Genomic DNA, 25,325 nt, shown 5'->3' with positions numbered 1-25,325 from the left:
AGAGTCACCCACAAGTCAATAAACATGTGCAACAGGAACGTAAAAAAACCCTCAAATGTTAGTTTCTCAACATGATATGTTATGAGTCAAAATCCTTCCAATCACAGCAAAATGGGCAGGCCTCAATATTTTGGAATAGAATTGAATATAGAAAAGAAGATAAATCACTGCGAACTACTGATGTATTTGCTAAAAATGTAATTTGTAGTTTTTTATTGTGTTTAAAATAAGAAAAATAAGAAGAATAAGGCTGTAGAAATTTTTGGAAGCAGAAGGTCATAGAAGAATGGAGAAAGCCTCAAGGCTTAGGGGATGGCAGGCTGGCATGAGCTGGCTGTGCATGGGCCATGCATATAATGTATAAGCCGGCCAGCCCCCAAGCCGATCATGCAAATGCATATATAAGAGCTTACTGTGTCCATGTAATCCCACTTCATACAATAAAAGGAATTTATTCCTTTGCTTGCTTTGAGCTTCATACAAACAGCCTCCACTCTTCTACTAGATTAGCTTCCATCAAATATTCCCAGCACCCAACCATATCAGCCCTGCGAGTCCTCAATTAACCCAGCATATTGTGATAATGTCATACTTTATAACACATGAAGAAACTGCTTTATTGCCCCTGTAGACTACAACTTACTTTGCCCAGATGTTTTAAGGCATGTAGCCCCAACTTGTCCAAATAATTTAAGGGGCAGGGAACTTGAATTTGAACAGAGAGAGTAATCCTTTTTCGTTTTAATGACAGAGGGTGTGCCCTTGGCAACCTCCAAGCGATGCCTTCTCCTCACTGTTTGTATACTTATCCTTTTTTCCCTTTCCATGCTTTCCCCCAAAGTCAGGCCCAAGAATTGAAGATTCTCAAATTTCTAACATTGATAAATCTGTAAGTGATTCAACAACCTTAGATGGCTGACTTAGGCTCCAAGGAAAAACCTTTTTGCTTTCCTATAAACAGGAGCTTAGGAGGGAGGGAGGAAAAAAAAAAAACACATGAGGGAATGAAAGTAAGAAGTGCAAGAGTTGAGAGAGCAAGGCTGCCAAATTCTGTTACATAAGACTACATAAGAAGTGCAAGAGTTGGAGCGAGACTGCCAAATCCTGTTACACAAGACTACAAAGTCTTACTTGTCAAGTAAAAGTACATCCTTTTTTATGTAGCTTTTTAAAAAATCTGGTAGATTTTCAGATAAAGTATAACTTGATTTTAATTTCATATTGTTTGCATGCTTACTCATATTTTCTCTCACTATGGTGCATATGTATGTGGTGTTTGGCACCCTAGTCCATACAGGCTTTCGAACTCTGATTTGATTCCCTAGTCAAGGATCCCATATACAAATCTGCAGCCAAATGCCCTTTTGCTTTTTATGTTTATTTTTTTATTTTCAATTAAAAATTCATAGAAAGTATAAAAGTCCCAAAACATTATAGAAAATTTGGGGGAGGGGGGGGAGTCAGAAAAAATGTGGGAAGCACATTGGAGGATAATTTATTGATAGGTCGTCAAGACCCACTGATGTGCATCTAATTATTCCTTTCTCTATATTATTTTTTGTGGACCCTAAATTTGTGTTCCTGCCATCTTTCTTATTGTGCTCCTCCTCATGATGGATCATTGGGTCATATTGCACTAGCAACAAGCTAACGAGCAATGGAACACTTTTAAGGAACTTTCCTACCTAAGAAGTGTTTTCAAAAATGCGCATCCAAATGAGTAATTAAGGATATTTCTCATGAAATATTGAGCTACTCATCTTTTGATATATGTGGTTCTACCAATTGGATTCCTTTTCACTCTAGATCATGGTAGGTTTGTTCTATTGATCAATCCAACAATAGAGTCTCAAGGGCGGTGCATTAGTGCTCCCTTTTGAGATGAGAGAAATCTTATATACTTAACTATGAGAAAAGTTGCACGGCAAATGAATATAAAAGAAATGAGACAATTGGCTGACAAGATTAAAAAGAATGACAACTTTAGTCAAGTTTATGATGATTCAATTTTAAATGGCACCATTTTATGGAACAACTGCAATGGGGGCGTTAATAGGTTCTCAACACATAATCATACCTGAACCTACTTCTATAACATAGGCCAAAACCTGCCCTTTTTGTGAATCTAGGTTGCCACTGAGTAATTCAATTAAATTGGTAGATAACTTGGAGACCTGAATATTAAAGGAAGGAATTTTGGATGTTAAGAAAAATTAAAGACCACTTAGTCAAGTTTATGATAATTCAATTTTAATTGGTAAAGTTTGTTGAAGGGGAGCCTAGGCGCAACGATAAGGTTGTCGCTGTGTGACTTGGGGATCACGAGTTCAAGCATGGAAACAGTCTCTTGCAAAAATGCAAGGCAAGGCTGCATACTATAGACCCATCGTGATCCGCCCTTTCCTCAGACCCGGCATTTGCGGGAGCTTTGTGCACCAGGCTGCCCCTTTTTTTTTTTTTAAAGTTTGTTGAACAGGTACAAAAGGTACATTAATAGCTTCTCTACACATAATCGTGCTACTGAATCTAGCTCTATAACACGGACCAAAATCTGCCCTTTTTAATGAATCTACATTACAAGTTAGTAATTCATTTAAATTGGAAGATAATTAAGTGACCTAACCACACTTTAAAAAAAATACAAACACACACACAAACGTAATATTGGCGATCAATTGAATTAGAAACAGTTTACCCCATTTTCTTCCTGCCAGGCATCAAATACCAGTACAGGCATGCTGCAACAACTGGCTACCAGAGAAGGGAATGGGAAAAGGGTTTGTTTGGGAAAGATCTTTGGGTTAGGGATGCTCCTTTTGATTGAATTTTCTGTCTTTCTGTTCTTTTTGTTCTTGGGCTGGGGGTGGCAATATGATAGATGTGTTTTAGACTCTTCTGACATGTTTTCTTGTGAAGTCTTCTTTCACCCATTTGACCAATAATCCCAGTGATGTTTTCCCCATTGGAAGTACAAGTTTCACTCTAAAATCAAGGCTTTCACTCAAAGTGCAGTCCTAGGAAAAATTAATACAGGCGATCTTCTAGAAAGGGGAAAAAAAAAGCTTTATCTACAGATATGAGTTTTATCTCCAGATACGTGTGTGCTTTGTCAAGAGAATAGGGAGACTGTTTCCCATTCATTCTTACATTAATCCCACTCATCAGAAATCCAGAATAATTTGTTGACTCATTTTGGAGAACAATGGGCTGTCCTCTCTATCAGGGCAGCGTGAATTCTCTTTCTTTCAAAGATTTTGGTAGAACAGAAGAAAGGAAACACTTAAAGAGTCCTTTGGTGCATCTTGTTAGAGCACAATGCAAGAATTTATAAGGCTCCACCACACTGGTTGACCAAATATCACCGTAAAGCGATGATCGTTTCTTCTGTGATGTTATGGTGACAGTTTCCTCAAAGGAATTTTTCTCTTATCTAGAGAAGGATTGATGGTTGCATAAATTGGTGGAAAAGGATTCATATAGCCGACCCCACCTAGTGGGACTAAGGCTTGGTTTTGCTTGTTTGTTTTATAAAAGGATTGATGGGCAGTTCTTCACTAGATATCTTGTAGCTTTTTTTTTTTCTTATATTCTTTACTTGTCTTTTGTTGTTAGTTACAGGATACCTTATCCTCTTTGCAATACTCTTTCTTAATAACTCTATGCTTATATATTGTGTGTGTGTGTTTGTTTGTGTGTGTTTGCATGAATGTATATGAGAAACCACGGGGCACACACACATCTGTCTCAGTGTGTGTCTGTGTACATTCATGTAACTATGTATGTATGCCCTTAGCCAATGGATTGCATGCTTAGAAGAAACATAAAATAAAATGTATACTTCCGAGGATATATTGCAAGGATTTGGAAAATACACAGCATTGTCAGGCAGAAAATCATATAGACTTGTGCAAATAAGCATTTTGATTGGGATAAAATGGAAAATAAGAAATGATCGTGAATCAATTTAAAAGTATCAAACAGCATAGAGTTCAATATTGATGATCAAATCTTGGAAACTCAAAATTTTTTTAATCCAAATCTAATCTCATTTTTGCATTGGAGACTTTAATTAGTCCCTTTAAAAATTCTAATGCAAGTAATTTTTTTTGGAAATAAACATAAGTGCCTAACTAATATAAAAATCAACCAGGAGTCTAGGAGTCAAATTTCTATAACATTGTATCCTCAGAATATTCTCTCAGGATGCTAATCCACGTTGACCACTCTTCCAATAAGAAATAACAGAAGTCATTTTTGCATGGTGATATCCAGGAAGAAGGGTCTATGATGACTCCCAGTTCTAAAGCTTCAGGATGCAAGGGGAAGGTATCTTAATGGCAGGAGAGAAGAGAGGGGGAAGGGGGGTGGTGGACATTGCATGGGCTCAAATTGTATTTTTCGGCATTTTAGAATTTTGCCATCTTGGGTAAAATATTGAAGTTTATTATTTTAAAGACTTTTCCTATTTTTGCAGCATTTTCATACTAGAATTTTATAAGCTAACAGCCTAGTAGATATCTGGGGTCATTATGATTATATAAGGTTCTTATGATTTAAATATTTTATAATTATGTGTTGGCCTCAGTTTCAAGGATTTGAAACTGTGTTTCTTTAATTAAAATTTAATATTAATCCTACCAATTGTTTAGTTATTTAGTATTAGAAGAAAGCCAATATAAAAGGCCTGATGTGTAACCCTGGGGAGGCAGATTAGAATATTAAGCATTCAGCCCTGATTGAGTTTCATCTTCATCTTTTACTCTCTTAATTTCCTTTTCTTTTCTCTTAATTACCTGCATCCGTCTCTTGTGCCAAACCTAATAGTCCTTTTTTAAAAAGAGAATGCTCAGCAGCACACATAGTATTCCTCTCATTAATTTTTTTTATAGGATAAAAGAAAATTTATGGGTGGACAAAAAGAGATACAAAGGGGAGGATAAGGCCTAAGGCATCCCCTGGAAGCAAACATAAAAAAGGCAGAGACCAAAACAAAAGGTATTATACATGAAAAAGAAAAACAAAAACAAAACATTAGAAAGATCCAGCAAATAAAGCCAACCGATCCTGCAAAAAGTTCAGAAAACACACAATCACATATAAGAAAGCAATCATATTCCTGAAAGGACAACGACAAACCATTAAAGATACATCATTTCTCTCCATGACTCTTATTTGGATGGCATAGTGTTGAGAAGAGAAAACTAGAAAGTAGTGGGGATAGAAAAAGGGGGGGAAAGGATCATTATTTTCGGCTCAAATGATAGAAATTTGAAGAGAAATAAAGAGAAACTACTCAGAAAGACTGAAACGCCTTTCAAAATTTTAAAAACGGCCAAATAGGTATTTTTGTGAATGATAATTGACTTTTTTTTTCTTTCTCTAGGCTTTTTCAAATATCTCCCATTACAGCAAATAGAGTGGACTAGAACAAGTTAACTTCTCTACTAAAAGTTTCTTTTCTCTTCACTTTCCTCCAAACAACCAAAGTGTAAAGCAATATTCGTAATTTTTCCTAGTCACCCTCCATCAATGATGAACACAAAATTACAACTCCCATCATCCATGTTAACGACATTATGCCTGTGGGTGATGAATTATGTAACGTATCTTCATTGGCGAGTAGATAGGGAAGTAATCAGAAATCAAGTACTTCTGAAACCTTGATACTTATTAAGAATTGAGGTGGTACACTCAGAAATGAGCTTGTATGTCTGCCTGATGAAGTATGCCCTAAACCTGTCAAAAGAGAATAACAAGCTAGGCATTAAGTCAGATACACCCAACCGTTCAAGACAGGTATAGGGTACAGTAGAAAAATCTTGCCCAGGCAAGATTTTCCTGTGTGCAATCCGAGGTAGAAGCATGCACTGAGGCAGAATGGACAAGCTCTATATCTGAAAGGAGGTATAAAAATTTAATTAATTTTTAAACGCTGTAATTTCGTCAATTCATAAAGTAAGACTCAGAAATAATCTATGGAAGCTCAATCAAGTGCTGAAGATGAGGATAGAGCTGTCATTCATATTGTGAGCTCATGTGGTTGAAGTTTCTTCACAAGCAGCTACATAGGAAGTTCAGTTTCTGATGAAACTGTAGAATAATAGCAAGGCAGCCATCAGTATAGCTTACAACCCTTTTCATTTTGATAGGGCCAAGAATATAAGGGGCAGATCAAGGACAAGCTGGAGATTGCATGCTTTCTATAATAACCAGAATTTATTTTAGTTTTGCAGACACACCTACAAAAGGAGTTGTGTTAGTACAATCTTTCAGCATGTTTTGCAACCCAAATTGAGGGAGGGGGGAGTGTTATGGAGATTAAGAGTGCCATGTGGTTTTGTGGCAATAACTATGTCTTTGTACATGCTTTTTAATAGAAATGGGGAGATTACTGTAGTCATCTCTCCTCATTCTTATCCACCTTTTACTTTCTAACCTCATTCTATTTTTCCCTTCTGCTGAATCTGCTCCCATCTATTCTGAAGAACTACATGATTAAATGTATTGCCCAATTTGCATCATTTATACCTGCACATTCTCTGGTAATTCAAAGCAATGGTCATTCTGGGGAAAGCTTTAAAACCACCCAATTTTGCTATGAGTCAGCTACAAACTAGAGGACAACCAATCCTCAGAAATGAAAAAAACGAAAGAAAAACAAAGAAACCTAAAAAATATGTACACAGAAAACCTCTTCAATCACTTTCCACCATAGTTACCAAAGCATTGCGACTTTGCTAATTCACACTGTCCATTTTTCGCTTTACTTTTACCACCATCCAAGAAAACTTCTTTCCCTCCAGGACCAGAGAACCACAATCCATCATTCTATCTTGCCCATTGATTGACCTTTGAGATTCTTCCTACTAATATCCTGCCAGGAAGTAGGCAAAATACCATCCCTACATTGTTTATTCTCCTGCTGCGCTTTACCCAGACAATCTTCCTTCAAAACAGAAACATCCTCCAAATCTTCAAGTGGAGATGGCAGTACATGAGAAGTACCCCAAAGAAAGTCAGATGAATCAAAGCATGCCAAAGTTGTTCGCAAACCCCATCCAATAATAAACCATCATCATGGAAACAATCATCATCAAACTCCAATGTTCCAAAGCATCACCCTATATCTTTTTCTCCATCAAACAGTTTACTTCATTATCCTTCTTACCTGCTTCTATCTTTGTGCAATGCTCATCGTCCTCAACATACATGCTACGATCACGCAATCATTGTAAAATTTTACTCACCCACACATCAGAAGTCGTTTAACTATCAACAAAAGAATTCCTCTTATCCAACCCCTCCTGCCTCCCTGTCCTATGAGTACACAAGTTGGTCGAGTCGGCCTTATTGCACATTTCCCCAATCTAAAAGTCAAATAATATAGTAACTTATATCTAAATATATAAGTTCAATTTTTAACAAAATTTCAAATATCTTTGAAGTTTTAATTCATATCCATTTTTTTTCTGGTCTCTATTTTCAATAAATAGAAAAGATCCATTAAGAAATTTCAACTTTAGGCTTTGTATATCAGGTTTCAATTTCAAGAATATTTTGTTCCATGGGCATATCTTTCAAAAACTTTTCCCAAATTCCAAGATTTCGATAACTTTAGATGATTCACGCTGGCTCCCACACAAATTTCAAATGTCTTAAGCTTCCCAAGCCAGCTCTGTTATGATCGCTGTACCCCCATGCGCAGGTGGTTGGCTGCTGACAATGCAGCCTGCATTGCACCCCAAATTAGAAAACCTTGTTTCTTTCTGCCTGCCACAACAGGATACCACAATCAAGCAGTGTGCCCTAACCCTTCACCGTCAACACCAGTACCACAAAGAAAACTCGCACACAGAGCATACAATTCCTGAACAAAGCCTTGTCATACAACCCCTTTAAACCTATGAGGTACAACTACCGAGACTCGCTTTCTTCTCCAGCCCAGCCCTAAATCCAAGAAATTCTGCATCTTTCTATGCACATCAAAAGTTATGAAACCACCTGCTTTAATCGAGTGGTAAGAACCATGGTCTTAAATTTGCACGAAATTGTCAAAATTTCAATCAAAATTTCCAGTTTCTGTCACCCTCAAAATTGAAATGGCAATCGATTTCCGTCTTGCATAATTTCCGTCGAAATCTCAATGAATCATCCAAAATTTATCAAAATCTTGATATTTTAGTGAAACTTGTTGAAATTTTAACTATACCGCGAAATTTCCCCAGAATTCAAATGAGATATTTAGGAGTGAGTGAAATTTCTACCTTAATTTCTTTATTTATTTTCATTGAAACAAAAGATTATTACAAATACTTTTAAATTATATGAAAAAATAAACTTACAGCAACATTTTATTTAACCATTCATGCCTAAATTATCATTATTTGTATTATAAATAATATTTAAATGATTTATGAATTTCATTTGTATTAACTGAATATGTTTAATGTACATTATTTTTACAAATATGTTTGTTACACACTATATTACAATTTTTCCACCTCATACACAACATAGATGTATTTAACTTGCAATATATTAGTCCTAAAACTAACATTATTATGTTTGTTAACCATTTCTAAAGTTTCACAAAGAAAACTTTCCATTATTTTTTCAAATTGAAATCGAAATTGACATTGAAACCGAAATTTCCTTTGAAATTTCCGTACTTTTGAAGCTTCGAAATTTGAGTTGAAATCAAAATTTAAGAAAAAAAAAATTTGAGGATGAAGCTCACGCACAACTTTAAAAAATTAATGTAGATCAACAGCAAGTAAAGGAAATCAAAATTTACTGATAATAAAGTAAAACATAACAGCTGCCTAAAATGGACAATAAGTACTAGTACATCTTGCTCAAGTGCCAAGCGTCGCTCGTGCAAAGCTTGCTTTCTTCTCTCCAAGCTAGCTTGTAAAATTGCATTTCCTCTAGCCTAATAAAGGTGATAGTCAAATCTTATTAGTGACAAAACCAAAATTTTATGATTGAGAATATAACCATATACATTTAGAGAAATTCACCTCCTTTGCAATCCTATGTCGCAAGTCATTTTTTGTAATCTCAAGCCTTTGAATAGCAAGTCTACATGCAAGTTAACAAATTAATTTGTCAAAACAGACACAAAAAATAAGAAAGGGTGAATTGACTAGAACAAGCTGCAATTACAAAATACTTTCCATAGCTTTAGGAATCAAGAGGCAAATTATAAGAACATTAACAAATTTAAGAAATTCCATGTGAACAAAATAGCTGTTAAATACACATTGCTAGACCTTTTACAGGTCACTCTTGCCACAAGAAAATAACAAAGAACTAAGAACCATGATACAGAACATATTTGACTGATCAAACTAGTAATCAATTTCTTCAAAAATTTAATTTTTCAATCATCATATCAAGAATCAGCTTAATATAAAGGATGTCAACACACAGTGATATAGATTCAGTATTGATCCAATTTAGAGTTTGGTATACACAGTAGGGACTGTCCAAGCAAGTACACTCGAGCATTAGATGAAACCCTGATGTGCTGCAGTACAGGCTCCTAAAACCAATACAAATCAGTGGAATGCAGGATAAGGCAATATGCTGATACGTTAAATAACCTCTATCCAACCATAGTAAGAGTGTAAGAATAATAACAAAACAGGAAAAAGGGACATGACTGACAACGAATGTTTAACCATAATAAAGGAGGCAATGATGTGGGGTTTCTCTCATACTCATTTAAGTTCTTTTCCCACTCTTTCAGAAACAATTTGACAATTCACCAAACAATTCCCTTGTTTCTGCTTCTAAATTGTGCCATAATTTATAATAATCAATATTACACCACAATTGAGAAAGAAACTACAGTACTACACCAACAGGAAAACCAGAAAAGGTGTTGTGTACATATGTGTCTACCCCCACCAAATCTGGCAAAGCAGATCGAGTAGGACAATCCTTGGCGGATTAGGTGGATTATTGGGTGAGGATATTATAATTCATATCTATTTCATTTAAGTTGCAAATTTATGGCGGTTCGGATCGGATAATCCATGGCGGATGGCGGATAATCTGTCATTCCCATCCCTAATATAATTTTTTTACCATCAAACGAACAATTTATTTTGTAAAATAACTGAAATTATTTTTAAAATTATAATTTGGTAATTGTTAGACATTTAATGACTAATCACAAAATTATAACTTTTTTATTTTTTAGAACATGAATTTAGAGGCTTTTGTTTTGATTGCGAAAAAATTGAGCATTTAGGCTTGAGTTTGAATGTGGGCATGGACAGACCCAAAGACGCATACAATAATGCAAGAGTTGGAAGTGTGGGACTAGGTCTTGGCCAATAAAACTTATGTTAATTGGATTAATGCCTAATAAGCATGGGCATATAGGATTATCAATGAATTAAACATTAGTTGTTAGCAGATAGGCGGATATCCATGGTATAAAATTCTAAATCCGCCAATTGACTCATTTAGAAGTAGATAAAAAAACTTCAAACCATATTCGACTCATTTAATGTGGGAATTGGTTATGAGTCGGTTTAAGAGTTGGATTCAGCTCATATTAATAAATTTTTATCTATTTTGCCAAGTCTAACACCCACCCACACCTGTGCTACTAAACATAATTGCATGCTTGGCATGATTGTCTATGTTTCATCAACTATTATGTTGAATAATTTATGCTAAACATATGCATGCAATTGTTTAAGAGGAAACCAATATGCACACTTTAAGGTGATAAACATAAGTGTGCATTGAATTTAAACGTGGTAGGCATGCATATGATCAGCAATGAAGAAACAGGTTAAAAACAGAACAATATAGAGATTTGGGATCAAAACATAAAAAGCCAAAGAATTGGACATTATTAAATTAGGAAAGATATAATTGGTAGCACACTTAAGTAACTGCTTAATTCTTTCCCAGCAATGTTATCTAGATACATTACTTCCAGCAAACGCTCAAGTCAATTTCTGTAAACCTAACTTCTAGAGAGAGAAAGAAAAAGAGGGGAAAAAGAGGAAGAAGGAGACAGAAAATTTGGTAAAAGTTCAGAAATATCAGGGAGGAAGTACAGAAAATTTGCAGACAACAATACAGAAGTTGGAAAATCTGGAAGCCATAGTAGGTAGCTTCAATATTCACATTGTTCACTTAGAAATTCATCTGAGAAAGAAATTAAATGAAGGTTAAGTACTGTAAGATCACCACTTTACCTAAAAGCTAAAGCTGTTAGGTTTTAGGTTGTGGGCCAACAATGTATATCAAGCCATAACATTCCCCCGCACATGCAATCTGACAGCACATGGAGAGATAAACACACGATAATAACATCCAAGATATGGGATACAATAATTTTTTAAGCACCACACAATAAACGAGGTTAACAAGACTAGAACCCAGGGCCTCCTGGTAATTAGCTCTGATTTCATGTTGCAAACTTAGAGATGGAGGCGAGAAGAAGAGAAGAAAAAAAGAAGAAAGAAAGAGAAAGGAGGAGGCGGCAGTTCCCTGGAGTGACAATCAGCTTCAGGTCTGCCCTTTTATATATTAATAATTGAAATGCTTGAAAGACAAAAAAAAACCATTACTTACACCACATAATTACTAAAATAGCCTATTTCTTCTAACAAGTATTAAACTTGTGCTCTTTGAATCTTTTTGGAAAAACAGTGATAAAACTAAATGCATAATTATTATTTGATAAGTCTAGAAAAAGTGTAACTAAATTTTTAAATTAACCTTTTCTTATAGATAGAGAAAAAGAAGAAATATCATTAGGATTAAAGAATGTACAAAAAGGACATTAAGAAATCATTGTAAGAAGGAAAAAGAACAAAAAGAAAAAATTGCAATCAAAATATACAGTTACATTTGGAATTATGGCAGAATAAAACTGGGGCAGCTTGTCTTAATTGCAATTACGAAAAGACTGGGAAAATTGATTTTATCTGTAATTATATGCTGATTATTTGTTCTGTGTAAAGTTTCAAATACAATAGAAATGTTTTGTAAGGGATTCCAACAAGTAGGGTTTGTGGCCCCCTTGGGGGGGAAAGGCCTTCAACCCCTGAAGGGTATTTCTGCTTTACACAGTTGTTGGCAAAGCTGGATATTGGCAATTCTGTGGGAATGAATTTGCTTCTTTAGAAGTTGGTAATGGTAACACCAGCTAAGACAATTCTTTGGAACAATGGGTATATTCATGTTCATTATACGCATATGTATTCCTTCATAAATAAGGAGCAACTGAGTAAATAAAGGTACGTTAGAGTTATCTACTGGGCTTGCAGTTGCTCCCTTCATTCTATGAATAATTTCAGGTTCATCTGATGTAAAGAAAAGCAATACTGGCTGATTTTCCAGAAGGCATGCTGTCCTTGTAAAATTGTACTACAGATCAGCATGAAAACAGTAAGTTTTCTCATATTGTAGTACAGCAGGTACAAGAAGAGCCAACTGCTACCACACCTTGGCCATGTCCCCCAAAAAAATAAAATAAAATAAAATAAAAACAAGAAAAGCAACTGCCCACTGGCACTGGGCGTCAAGCTCAAGACCATAGTTGTGAAATCGAGTTTCGAATCATGACTTGAAATCCCAATGTTAGGAATCAAGAATCGAATAGAATTATAAAATTTGGTGCAAAATTTGAAAAATCAACTCCTAATGACTTGCATTATTGCATATACATATAACAAATAAAATAGTAAAATACAATGAAATTTCAACAAATATGGATAATCCACGTTGATAAATTAAATGGTGCTTGCTTTAAAGCACGTTCTGTATGTCTAAACCCTACCATGGTCTATTTAACTCATACATGCATTGATATAAGAGTAAAACAAGCCATATAAGCAAGATATACCATGATCTAACCATTCCACCTCAATCAACTAACAAGTTTATACTAGTTTCTATGAAACTATAACACTTGTTATGTGACTCAAAACTAAAGCACCAAGTCTAAGAGTTCAAGATACACTAAAATGTAAGATGAGGGCACAAAAAAAAATTTAGAAATTGAAATTCATGCTCAAGGTGTAAGTTTACATGTTTAACAATAAAAAATTCATGCATATGCTTTCTTTAAAAAAACAATAAGGAGAGGAAACAAGAAAAACTAAATGAAAAATTGAAATTTATGGTTTTTAAGGGAATGAATCAATGGAAAACAATAAAAATTTGAACTTTATGGCGTTTAATAAGAAAAGTCATTTTTAATGCATGGGCTTGCTCTAATAACTAAAACAAGAAGAAAGTAAATAAAAAGCATAAACCAAACTCACTAAAATATAGAAACTAATGAAAATCAGATCTTTAAATCCAGAGGAGTGGAGAGGGCAACTTCCAAACCAAAAGTTCACCCACCTAGTTGACTTTGGTTTTCTTCTCAAGACAGGTTTCCTTATCTAACTCTGGTTTTCTTCTAATCTTATCTAATGGCAAAAATAAGAGGTGCAGAATGTGAGGGCCAAGCCAACAGACTTTTTTTTTCCCTTGTTAAGGACAAAACTCATGTAAATAGCAAATGGAAGGCCGCAATGAGAAAAGAAAAAGGTTTCAAAATATTTAAGTTGGATTTTAGAGGAGTAGCATCCGAATCTTACAATTTGCACGATTCGATTTGATTCACCAATTCACCTTGATTCACTGCCTTCTGTGACTCTCTCATGCGATTTGAACCAATTTATGCCTTCCTTGATACAAATTGTATGATTCGAATCAAGAATCGTACGATTCTAACAACTATGCCTAAGACCTCTGCACACATACAACTTGTATGATCAAGTGCCTGCTGCTGCACCAAAAGCAATAGATCATACTGAGAATGCTACTCAAATTCCTTAAACTATATAGCAGCCCAATCACCACATTTCATCTACAACTTGACCCACATCCATGGCCTCCACCAAGCAAGCCAATTGATTCCACACCTTGACAAACACTTTCACCCATACATTCATATCCAATGTAAGCACTTGTATAGTTTAGCGTATCCACATGTCCCATGCTTTGAAATCAAGCCAAGCTGACACATAAGCAAAAGCTCATACCCGACACCCATAGTTGGGTCTACATGGGGACGATGATTGAAAAAACAAAATTATTTCAACTAGAACACATTTTGAGGACAACAAGAACTCCGGGAAAAAATTGCAATGCAATTACAAAAGAAAAAAGATGAATTATGTTCCAGAAAATACATGATTCAACAAAAAGCTTGACCCCGGAGAAAGAAACATGCTCAAAAGGGTTAGTGCAGTCAAAACCTTTTATAAAGATATAAGATGCGGCTGTTCTTTTAGAAACCACTACTATTGTATCAATTCAGGTCAAATTGTTCAAAATAAAGATTTTACACAAGTCAAATAAACTATCCATTTAGAAAAATTTTCTGTCTATCAAATTCTCATTTACAACTATAGTTTCATGCAACTCCAACCAAGAATGACAGACTTGAAGAGAGCTCAACACCCATTTCTTTCCTAAAAACGTTGATTACAATGCTCAACCCAAACTACAAGATTATAAACATACCAGTACAGTAAAGGATTATCTGAAACAGTTCTCTGCTTTGACATTAGATAACTGAGACATGTCAAAGAAAGACAAGTTGTTCTATTTCCTTGAAGGATTGACAAAGAGCTAAACTTATCGACAAAGAGTGCTAGACTTTCCTATTGCACATACTCTCGCAGAACGCTTGACCGACTACAATGGAGAGTGTTTCACCACGTCCAAAGAGAGTAGCGCATTGGGTACCAACACCAAGGCATCAACTTCAAAGGAAGATTCATAATTTCAAACATTCAATACATCCAGTGGTAGGGTAAGTTGGAATGTTTCTTATGTCAATGCCCCCACAGAGTTGTCGATTGCTCTATCAAGTTACCACTCAATGCCTTGCAAGTTTCCATTGTAAAGGAGACACAAGGACAGAATGAGGATGGAAAAGGAAACCCTGAGAAAGGGTGCAATGCAGTTACCCAACACATTGGAGAGGCAAACGAAAGAATTGAAAGTTATGCAAGCTAAAGAGTTGATGTTTGTGGATCTATGGATCAATGAGAAAAGCAGCCATGCTATGGTGGAAACCAGGTCTACCCATAACTTTGTCTCAAAAGGGAACGTGTAAAGACTCAAATTAAACTAGGATAAGGATTCATGACACATGAAAGAACTTAACTCTGCAGCTTAACCTACTCTAGGAGTGTCCAAGTAAGTGACCATGAAGCTTGGATAGTGGCTAGGACATGTAAATTCCACAGCTATGCATATGGACGATTTACAGGTGATATTTAGAATGGAATTCTTGAGAGAGACTAAGGAGGTACCAATGTGTTTGTTGGTTCCCTTTGTCTAAGGGGAGATCACCCTTCCATCGTGCATGTCACTGCCAAAAAAAACAGGACGACAAGAAGTTCCGCTCAGCCATGCAACTCAAGAATGGACTACGAAGGGGTGAGTAAACATATCTTGCTACATTGGCGATGAATAAATAAGTTGGTCAATAGCAGATTCCTACTACCATCCAAAAAGTGTTGGATGAGAACTAAGTTGTGATGTCAAATAAGATACTGCACAACTTGTTTCCATGGGTTGTAGAGCATGGAATCAAGTTGTTACTAGAGGTGAAGCCTCCTACTAAAAGGTCATATTGGATGGCGCCCCCAAAGTTAGCAACTTAATGATTTATTGGAACCAGTTATATATCTCCTTCTAAAGCATTGTTCGGACCATTGGTGTTGTTTCAAAGGAAAAATTATAGGAGCATGAAGATGTGCTTAACTGCCGCACACTCAACAAAGTGACTTAGCACAAGAAGTATTTCACCCCACTGACGGTTGATTTATTTCAGCCAAGTCATGCCAAGTACTTTACCAAACTTGACTTGTAGGCAAGCTACTATCACATGAGAATAGCATATGCTAATGAGCCAAAGACTACTTTCCTGAAACAGTCTGGGGCGTATGAATTCTTGGTGATTCCCTTCAAACTGATGAATGCACCAACAACTTTCTGCACACTAATGAACTAGGCGTCTGTCATATTCACTGGACATGTTTGAAAGGCTAAAAGATGGTAGTGTTAATGTGAAGGAGAAAAGCTCTTTCACTCAAAGGAGCATCAAATTCCTTGGTAATGTGCTATATAAAGGTCATGTCCAAATGGATATGGAGAAAGTGAGAGCTATTCAAGATTGCAAGATCCCAATGATAGTCAAGGAGTGACATTCCTTTCTTGGACTCACAAACTACTATAGCAAGTTTGTGCAGGGGTATTGAAGGAGAACTAACCCATTGACAAAACCACTGGGGGAAAAAAAACCATAGTTGGAACTGCACAAAGCTGCCAAGGAAACTTTGACAACTTGAAGGAAGCCATGATGTAAGATCAGGTATTTTCTGTTCTAGACATTGTGAAGCCCTTCAAAGTACAGACAAGTGCATCAGACTATACCCTTGGTAAAATTTTGTTACAAGATGGGCATCAAGTAGCACACAAGAGCTATAAGCTTGGTGAATCTAATCGAAAGAGCACAACTCAAGACAAGCAGATGCTAGCGGTGATACATTGTTGAAATTCCTACTGGAGTTTGATTTCTCTTTTGAGCACAAAGCAAGGCGGATGGATCAAGTCATGAATGCACTGAGCAGGAAGGTCGAGTTTGTAGCCTTGCAATTGGGTAACACATGTAATAGTAAGAATACCACAACAATGCAGGAGCAAATTAAGGAAAATCTTGTCCCAAAGATACAGTCACCCAAAACCTCATGACGTAAATGGAAAAGATTGAGTTAATAACAAAAATGGTCACCGAACTTTTCTTAAATCCAATTTGGTCACTATACTTTAATTCCAGCAATTTCAGTCATCCAAGTTCTGGAATTGGTTCAATGTCATCCAAAATCCAAAGTTTGCTAATGACTATAAGTGGATTTTTGCACTAGCGTCCCAATCAGCAGCCAATCCTCTCTTATCAAAATTAATAAAAATATAAAATTATAAATGAGTATGATTTGCCCTCCACCTCGCCATCCTCAACACCACCAATGGCCCCTCCCCACCCATCCTCACTAACCACGCCTTCCACCCTCTCCTTACCTTTATTATCTCGAAGATGGCAATTATCATTACAACGAGATTTTCGATTTGCAGAAATTAATGATATGGATTATTTCTCTTTGGTAAAGATGAACATTTGTTTATCTTTTTTCTAGGTGTATGATGCAATTGGCCTCATTGAGTTATAATCAAAGTTTCAATTGAAACCCACTCAATTTATGATCAATAAACGACTCTCCCTCACATGCATACTCATAATTTTTTTTACATAGTTACTCAACTTGATTGGTAATGGGGACTAACCAAGTGCTTGAACATGGACATAGTGGAAGGTCAAGGTCCAACAAATCCTCTCCAAGTAGAAATCCCAACGTAAACGGTGAGGATGATGAACATCTACTTTCTCCGATTACAGTATCTTTGGGATCCACCTTCATTGTGCCCAGTTCACCTCCGCCTACATCATAAACCACACTGTCTTCCACCACCTCGAATTCGAAAACTACCACGTAAACAACAGAAAGTCCTCCTGTGACATCTCTGGAATCCACCTCCACCATGGCTATTTCTCGCCTCCGCCCACGTCATAAACCCCACCATCTTCCACCACCTCCAATTCGACAACTAACTTGTCAACAACATAAAAGTCCTCACCAAAGGCCATAGGAGTACACAAGTCAACGCAATAGAAGCATCATGCTCGGCCAAAGCACAGGCTATTATTGGGAAGGCAAATGGCTACACAAGAAGAAAAAGAAGAATTGGAGACAACCCCACCCCTTCAGCCACATGCATGCAAAAGGGCAATTTTTTTATGTTTTATACAGCTACGAGAGAGGGCACATGGCCTTTCCCATGGGCTATGCATGCAAGCTACTCCCCACATGGCCCATGATTTCATTTTTTATTATAATTATTTTTTCTTTTCTTTTTTTAAATTTGAGCCTTTCTTTTCATTAGTTTGGTAAGTTCATTAGAATTTTCTTGAAAAGGTGAGAGGGGCAATTGGCCGGCATGTGTATCTTTGCCCCTAATTCACCCTGATAACACCCTCATCATCACTATCTACACCATCAACCTTGCCATGGAAATCATCTATACCTCCATCTTCTTCACCTACTCTGAAGCTACCCCCGACCGCACCACCAACAACCGCCAATTGTTGCCACCATCCCCTAAAAGTAACGTCTACTACCTCGGCATCATCATCCTTGAGAGAGTCACTAGAAAGTTCCCCTCCCAATACCTCAGCAACGGCAAAGGCAACATCAACATGGTCTAGTGAGGCCACTAGGTGATCCTTGAGTGGGCGCATCGAAGTTCATCAATTCGGGATTGCGAGCTCTATCAGCAGCAATTCCTTGGATTATGTGGAGCAACGATGAGGACAGCCGCAATGGCACAAGAGTGGCTAGAGGAAAGCGGTGAGATGGTGGGGGTGGGGAGGGGGTAAGGGCAATAGGTGGTGGTGCAGAGGACAGCGAGGCAAAGGACAGTAGTGTTGGGCTATTAATTATATAATTTTAATCAAATTCATTTACAATTTTTATATCTTTATCAACTGTTATTGCTTTAATCTGAGAGGGATCAGTGCAGCATTTCGTCCAATCTCCTTAACAAGGGTTGGATTTTGGATGGCATTGAACCAATTCCAGAACATGGATGACTTAAATTGCAGGAAATAAAGTACAGTGACCAAATTAGATTTAAGTGACAAGTTTAGTGATCATTCTTGTAATTAACCCCAAAAAGAAGTAAAATGCATAAGTTCCAAATAAAGGATGCATTGTTGTTAACACATGGTATCCCATTCTTTCTGCCTCAAGCTTGTGACCTGAGGAAGACACAATTAAGAGAGCATCATCACACCATGTGGGCAATTCATCTAAGATGGCAATGGACTTTGGCACTGTTGAAGTTGAGGATTGGCCACATATGTGTGATGAGGTGCTTCAGTATACCCAAACTTGTTCCCCCACCACCCCACCCCGCCCCAAAAAACTAGATAAAGCCTCTTTAAGTACCAACATGACCATAAGCAAGTGTTTCACTTCACTTCAACACCAACCTACCCATAGTCAAGGAGGGCCTACTGTCATGGTTATAGATAGGTTTTCAAGCATAGTACTTTCTTATCAAGACCAAAGCACAACTCAAAAAAGGAGACAACACAGTTATTCTTCAAGCATATCGTGATGAATTGGGATTTCCCAAGACATTGACAACAATCGAGACGCAAGATTCACGAAGAATTTTTGGATAAAACTTTTCAAAACCCTTGATTCACAATTTGACATCTCTTTGAGCTATCACCACAAACAAATGGTTAGGCAGACATATTCAATAAGCAACTAGAGGAGTATTACGCCATTTTCTCACTATTAACTAGAAGAATTGGTGCAACTACACAACGTGGCTTAGTTTAATTTCAATGCCCAAGAAAAACTCAACAACCAACTAGAGTCCTTTTGAATCTATAACAAGCCAGCAATTGTTGTTCCCTTACACGAGTTGTATAGAGGAAAGAGTCTGAGAGCATACATCTTCACCAAAAAATAGAGATAAAATGCAAAGATCACCCAAGATTACCTCAAGAAAGCTTCCAAGAAAATGAAAAAGTTGGTAGATCAAGGAAGAAGACTATTGCACACCAACATGTGTGACTTGGTGCTTGTTAAGCTCCATCCAGAAGAAATCAAGTCACAGGTTGAGATAGGATATCACTTCGCAAATATAAAGGATTAGTGCCCATCTTGGACAAAGTCAAAAAATACATCTAACAAGGTTGATCCTTTGACTTCGATGAAGGCGCATCCTTTGTTTCACATTATTGCCTCAAGCCACTCATCATCGACACGGAAGATCCAAACATAAGTCAGCCAACCAAAGCATCATTAAAGACATCGCAACTTGACAAACAAGAAATCGAAGTCATCCTTGCAGATAGAGAACTTGCATCATCAAGGAAGAAACGACATGAGTTCTCAGTGAAGTGGAAAAACGAATGTCACGAGCCAAGCTTGTTCAGGGCATTACGCCTACTTATTACTGCTTGTTTTGCGCGCATGTGATTGGTAACCATCTTATAAATAGTAGTGCTAGATTTATTATTTTGGTTGGATAATGCCTTAAAGTAAAATGGGAGTATGACTCCTCAATCATTTTAATGTTCGCAATGCCAAAGCTAGAATAGCATAGAAAGTACTCAAGGAAGGGTGAGTGCCCATCAACCATTGTAGAACTCACTAGCTTTTAGAAATGTGTTCAGCCTCCTTGTTAAACACACATTGCCTAAAGAAGTGCAAGTGATGAATTCCATTGCTTTACAATTTACCTCTTGACTCGTGTCTAGACATGCTTGTTCACTGCTTCTGCTTAACTTTTTATTTGATGGTTGTGAATTTGCTCATGTTGTGAAACCACAGTATACTTTCAACCAACTAATTAAGCAAGAGTGTTATAACTAGTGTTGCGTAGCACTTCACAAGATGTGACGAATTTGGCCCATGAAGCTCTGCATTGCACTTGTACATTCATGAACGATCTCATCCATTCTCAAGAAAACAAGACAATGGCTTAACTAAGCTCATTGTTTCCCTTTCATTATTAGAAATATTAGTACCAATGAGCACAAGCTCACATCAACAATATAGATTGCCAAAAATAAAAAGATCATCCAATTATATTTTAAATAAACTATAGATTTCCCAAAAAGCAAAAGGTTTATTCTACATCGCTATTTTTGAATCAGGCATGTTGGCCCAATCATAGACAATATATTTCCTATAAACTAAAAGACCACAAATTGTTTCACATCTAAGCATTTGAGCAATTTAATATTTTATAAAGTAATAACAAGATTTATAGAAAGAGGTCAATAATTTAATTGCTTCTCATCTAACATTATAAGCTAAGTAGCACAAAGTTAAAATCCACATGCTGAGATTTTGTGAATCAATGCAAGAATATAAGAAGTTTAATAGGGTGTATATTATTTTTTATTTTTTTAAAGGATTAGAGTCTATGTCTTACTCTTCTTCCCCAGAAGAATCAATTGACTCCATTGAGGGTGTCTTCCTTGCCTGCAAAAGTAAATAAATAAATGAATAAATAAATAAATAATAGGACCAAAGACACTAAACTCCCTTGAGGTTTGGTAAAAAGACAATGACCTCCCTTGAGGTTTCAAAAATTCCAAACTTCCCCTGAGGTTTCAAGAATTCCAAGTACTTCCCTTGAGGTTTGCAAAAAAGACACAAACCTTCCCTTATATCTTGCAAAAAGATAAGCTTTTTTAGGGGAGGTCTGTGTCTTTTTGGCAAACCTCAAGGGAGGTTTTGAAACCTCAAAGGAGGTATCTGCCATTTTGCCAAACCGCAAGGGAGGTGAATGTCTTTTGCCCTAAATAATATTTAAATGTCACTATATTTGCATTTTCCAAATTCAAATATTGAAACTAGACATAACTTATATCATATTAGATTTCCTCCAAATGAAACTTCATGTTACAGTCATGCCAAATAATAAACCAAAAACCTGTCTTGCATGAAGCCACGTATACAACTACTAACCATGGTTACCACGCTAGGCATGTACCCAACCAACCTCGACAGATTTTAGCACAAAATTCAAATTTTCCTTTTTAAAATATTACAAATTCCAATCTACAGCAGAATATACACATGGTGATATGCAGCCTTAAACCAACAGAAAAACGCCATACTTGACGCGGAACGAAAAACTACGTGTTCGTTATCCCTAGTGTTAATAAACATTTACCAACCACAAGAAATCCTAAGCCCCAATAAAGGAGGAAGTTTACGTGACATAACTAACAGCCAATGAGAAAATTGTCAAATATAGATCCTTGTGATTATTAACAGGGGCATCCTTTACAAGCGATGCGTTGCACTTATGCTACTAAAGGCAAGGATGAGGTAAGTCATCACCCAGAAGTAACCCATCCTTATAGTGCCTAGAAACAATGCCAAGTATGCACGAATTCATACACGATTCTAGATGTTGGCAAACAGAGGAGCAAAGTAACTTGCCTCTAGGAAACTAAATTTGTTGTAAATCTGAAATAAGTTGAAGTTTCAATGAAGGGAATACAGCACATAGGGTTAAAGATGGAGAAAAGAAGAAGAGAAAAAAGGGAGAAAGCCAATCAAAAAGTTCCTGGAGCATATGTACAAATCAAGGTCTGCCCTAATATATTAATAATAAAAAACACATGAAGGCCAAAATACCCATACACCACCTAATATCCAAAATAATATAATCTCTCTAAACCCCCTCCGCCTCTACCTCTCCTCGCACTATAGGTGTATAAGTATATACCTAACCCCAACTTGTCACAACCATTAGACAAGACAGGATCAAGTAAAACCTTCATGAAAACATCACCTAACTGACCCATAGATATATCACAAAAGGAGTCCTCACAACCTTCTTCAACACAGCATCCCACACAAAAATGGTAATCAACTTCAATCCGCTTTCCCCTCTCATGAAACACTGGACTACTAGCAAACAGAAATAGCAGCTTGACTACCACAAAGCATACCTATGGGCTTCGTTACCAAGAATCACATCTATATTTAAACCGCATGAGCTCAATTACATTGTGAGCCATAGCTCCTTATTCTACTTCAACACTAGATCTTGCTATTTGTTTCTACACCATGTAATAACATCACCTCCCACAAAGTAGTATCTAGTTGTAGACCTTAGATCCTAAAAAGAGCCAGCCCAATCTGAAGGAAACTGTCATTGACCCAATCCAGGGTCTTAAATTTTCACGAAATTGTCAAAATTTCCAATTTCCTTCGCCCTCGAAATTGAAATGGCTGTTGATTTCCGTTTTACATAATTTCCATCAAAGTTTCAAAGAATCATCTGTAATTTATCGAAATCTTCAACTCTTAGCAAAACTTGTTAAAATTTTAACTATAGAAAAAATTTCCTCATAGATTTAGGAGCGAAGTGAAATTTCTCTCTCAATTTATTTCATTTTTTCATTGAAACAAAAATATTATTACAAAGGCTTTTGAAATTATATAAAAATATATAAACTTACAATAACATTTTTTTATCTAACCATCCATGTCTAAACTATCATTATTTGTGTAAAATAAAATATTTAAATGATTTAGGAATTTCATTCGTATTAATTGAATATGCTTATTTCTTAATGCACATTATCTTACAAATATGTTTGATACACAAATTATATTACAACATTTCCACCTTACACACAACATATATGTATTTAACTTGTAATACATTACTCCTAAAACTTATATTATTACACATGTTAACCATTTCTAAAGTTTCATAAAAGAATTTCAAGTTTTATCACTGATTTCCATTACTTTTTCAAATCAAAATTGAAATTTTGGTTGAAATTTGGAGCTTCAAACTTTAAGTCGACATCGAAATTTAAGACCTTGACCCAGTCTACCAGAGGCAAACTGGAATAAAGGCATAGACTTGAGAACAAAGGTCATGGATTAAAATCCAGCCAAAACAGCTCCCTAGGATTCGACTCATGACCTCCCATCATCCAACCACATGGCACTCAAAGTTTCCACTTTCCACCACTTTTACAAAAAGGAAAAGAAAATTGGATACAAAAAAAAGCTTTATTGAAATTAGCCAGGAGAGAGAGAGAGAGAGAGAAGCCCTCAAAGATAAAAATAGAAAGAAAAACCAGCATCATCTTTGTTAACATCCTAAACACAACAGTGCTTAAAACAGCCGGCATTATAAGCCCAAATAGAATCCAAATACTGCACACTGTCCAATTAAGATCTCTTGATGGTCACGTTGCATAAAATACTCTAACATTCCTTTCCAAAAAAATTCCCCATTAAACAAGACAAAAAGCACACCTCCACAGCCTTTCAACATCCTCACCCTTCGTAAAACCAACAAAATAAATATTCCACCAATTACGGCCAAACCGAAACTTCTCCAAATAATGTCTCCCACAATCCCCATCGATATAAAGTGTAGAAACAAAATGAAGCATTTTGAGAACCACTCCCACATGAGACACATATCTAGAGACAAAGCTGTTGCTGTTAACTCTCTTAAGAGGCCACCAGCCAAAAACACCTTTATCTTAGAATGAACTTTAGAATCCCATATGCCCCAAAAGACATGTCAACATTAACAAGAAGAGAAAAGAAAGGTTTACACAAATGATCACCTGATGAACCCCAAAGTCGAAACTCTAGCACCATTTCTATGGATATATGGATACCATCCAGCACAATGTGCAAATAATAAAGCTCCTCCAACTCTTCATCATTTAAATCCCTTCCAAAATGAAAATTTCAAGAAAAAGGAATCCCTGCCAATAATAAGGAGGCAATCACATCACTGTGACAAGAACAAAAGAGCTATGATCAAGCAGAGGAACAGGGTGATGCAACCCCCCCCCCCCCACCCCCAAAACACATGCACACAAAACCCAAACATATTCCAAAAACCAAATATGATTACCCTCACCCAATTGAAACTTTGTTTGAGGTAGAAAAATCCCTGCCAATAATAAGAGAGGAGGCAATCACATCACTGTGACGAGAACAAAAGAGGCAGGATCAAGCAGAGGAACAGGGTAATGCAACCCCCACCACCCCCCCTCCCCCAACCACCCCCAAAAGACACGCACACATAACCCAAACATATTCCAAAAACCAAATATGATTACCCTCACCCAATTGAAACTTCATTTGAGGTAGAAAAACAGCTACCTGTGAAATGAACCTTAAGGACTCTCAAAACAACTTCCAAAACCCAAATTAGCAACCCACACAATCTCTTGCAGACCACGTTTACTTTTTATAACTCTGTACGAAAGGGTATTAACCTCCAAGGAACCGCCAAACCATTTAGGTAAAAAGGCACTGGTTTTAGACACCATATGACCAAGACCCAACCCTCACTCCCTCTTCAACTACATGCTACCTCCCACTCAATCAAATGATCTCTCCAAACCCCTAAACCGACCTAAGAAAATCCCTCACAACCCTCTCAAGCTTTTGAGATAATACTCCCAGAATCCTAAACGAGATCATAAGTGCCAAGCAGTGGCAGTCAAGCAGCCCTGTATGAGAGTAATTCTATCTCATAAAGAGAATAATGCACCGGGACAACCATCCAACAGCTTGACTACCTTGGTCACAGCAGGATCCCAAAAAGCTAAAGAGTAAAACTTTCCACCAAAAGGGACACCCAAA

General features: G+C 36.6%; 1 protein-coding gene across 6 annotated transcripts in view; it reads right to left on the bottom strand.

The window, feature by feature from the left end:
• LOC131149033 (rho GTPase-activating protein 7) overlaps positions 1-25,325 on the bottom strand; it is a 115,199-nt gene that overhangs the window by 25,001 nt on the left and 64,873 nt on the right. For all 6 annotated transcript variants that reach the window (XM_058099069.1, XM_058099074.1, XM_058099071.1 and 3 more), the window contains exons 15-17: positions 21,112-21,161; positions 9,021-9,081; positions 8,849-8,932 (exon numbers count right to left, since the gene is read on the bottom strand). In XM_058099069.1, coding sequence (XP_057955052.1) covers positions 8,849-8,932; positions 9,021-9,081; positions 21,112-21,161 — 195 coding nt within the window. The remainder of the gene's footprint in view (positions 1-8,848; positions 8,933-9,020; positions 9,082-21,111; positions 21,162-25,325) is intronic.

Source organism: Malania oleifera, chromosome 2 (assembly GCF_029873635.1).
Source record: "Malania oleifera isolate guangnan ecotype guangnan chromosome 2, ASM2987363v1, whole genome shotgun sequence".
Classification (NCBI taxonomy): Eukaryota; Viridiplantae; Streptophyta; class Magnoliopsida; order Santalales; family Ximeniaceae; genus Malania; species Malania oleifera.
This window is presented reverse-complemented; position numbering and strand designations above follow the sequence as displayed.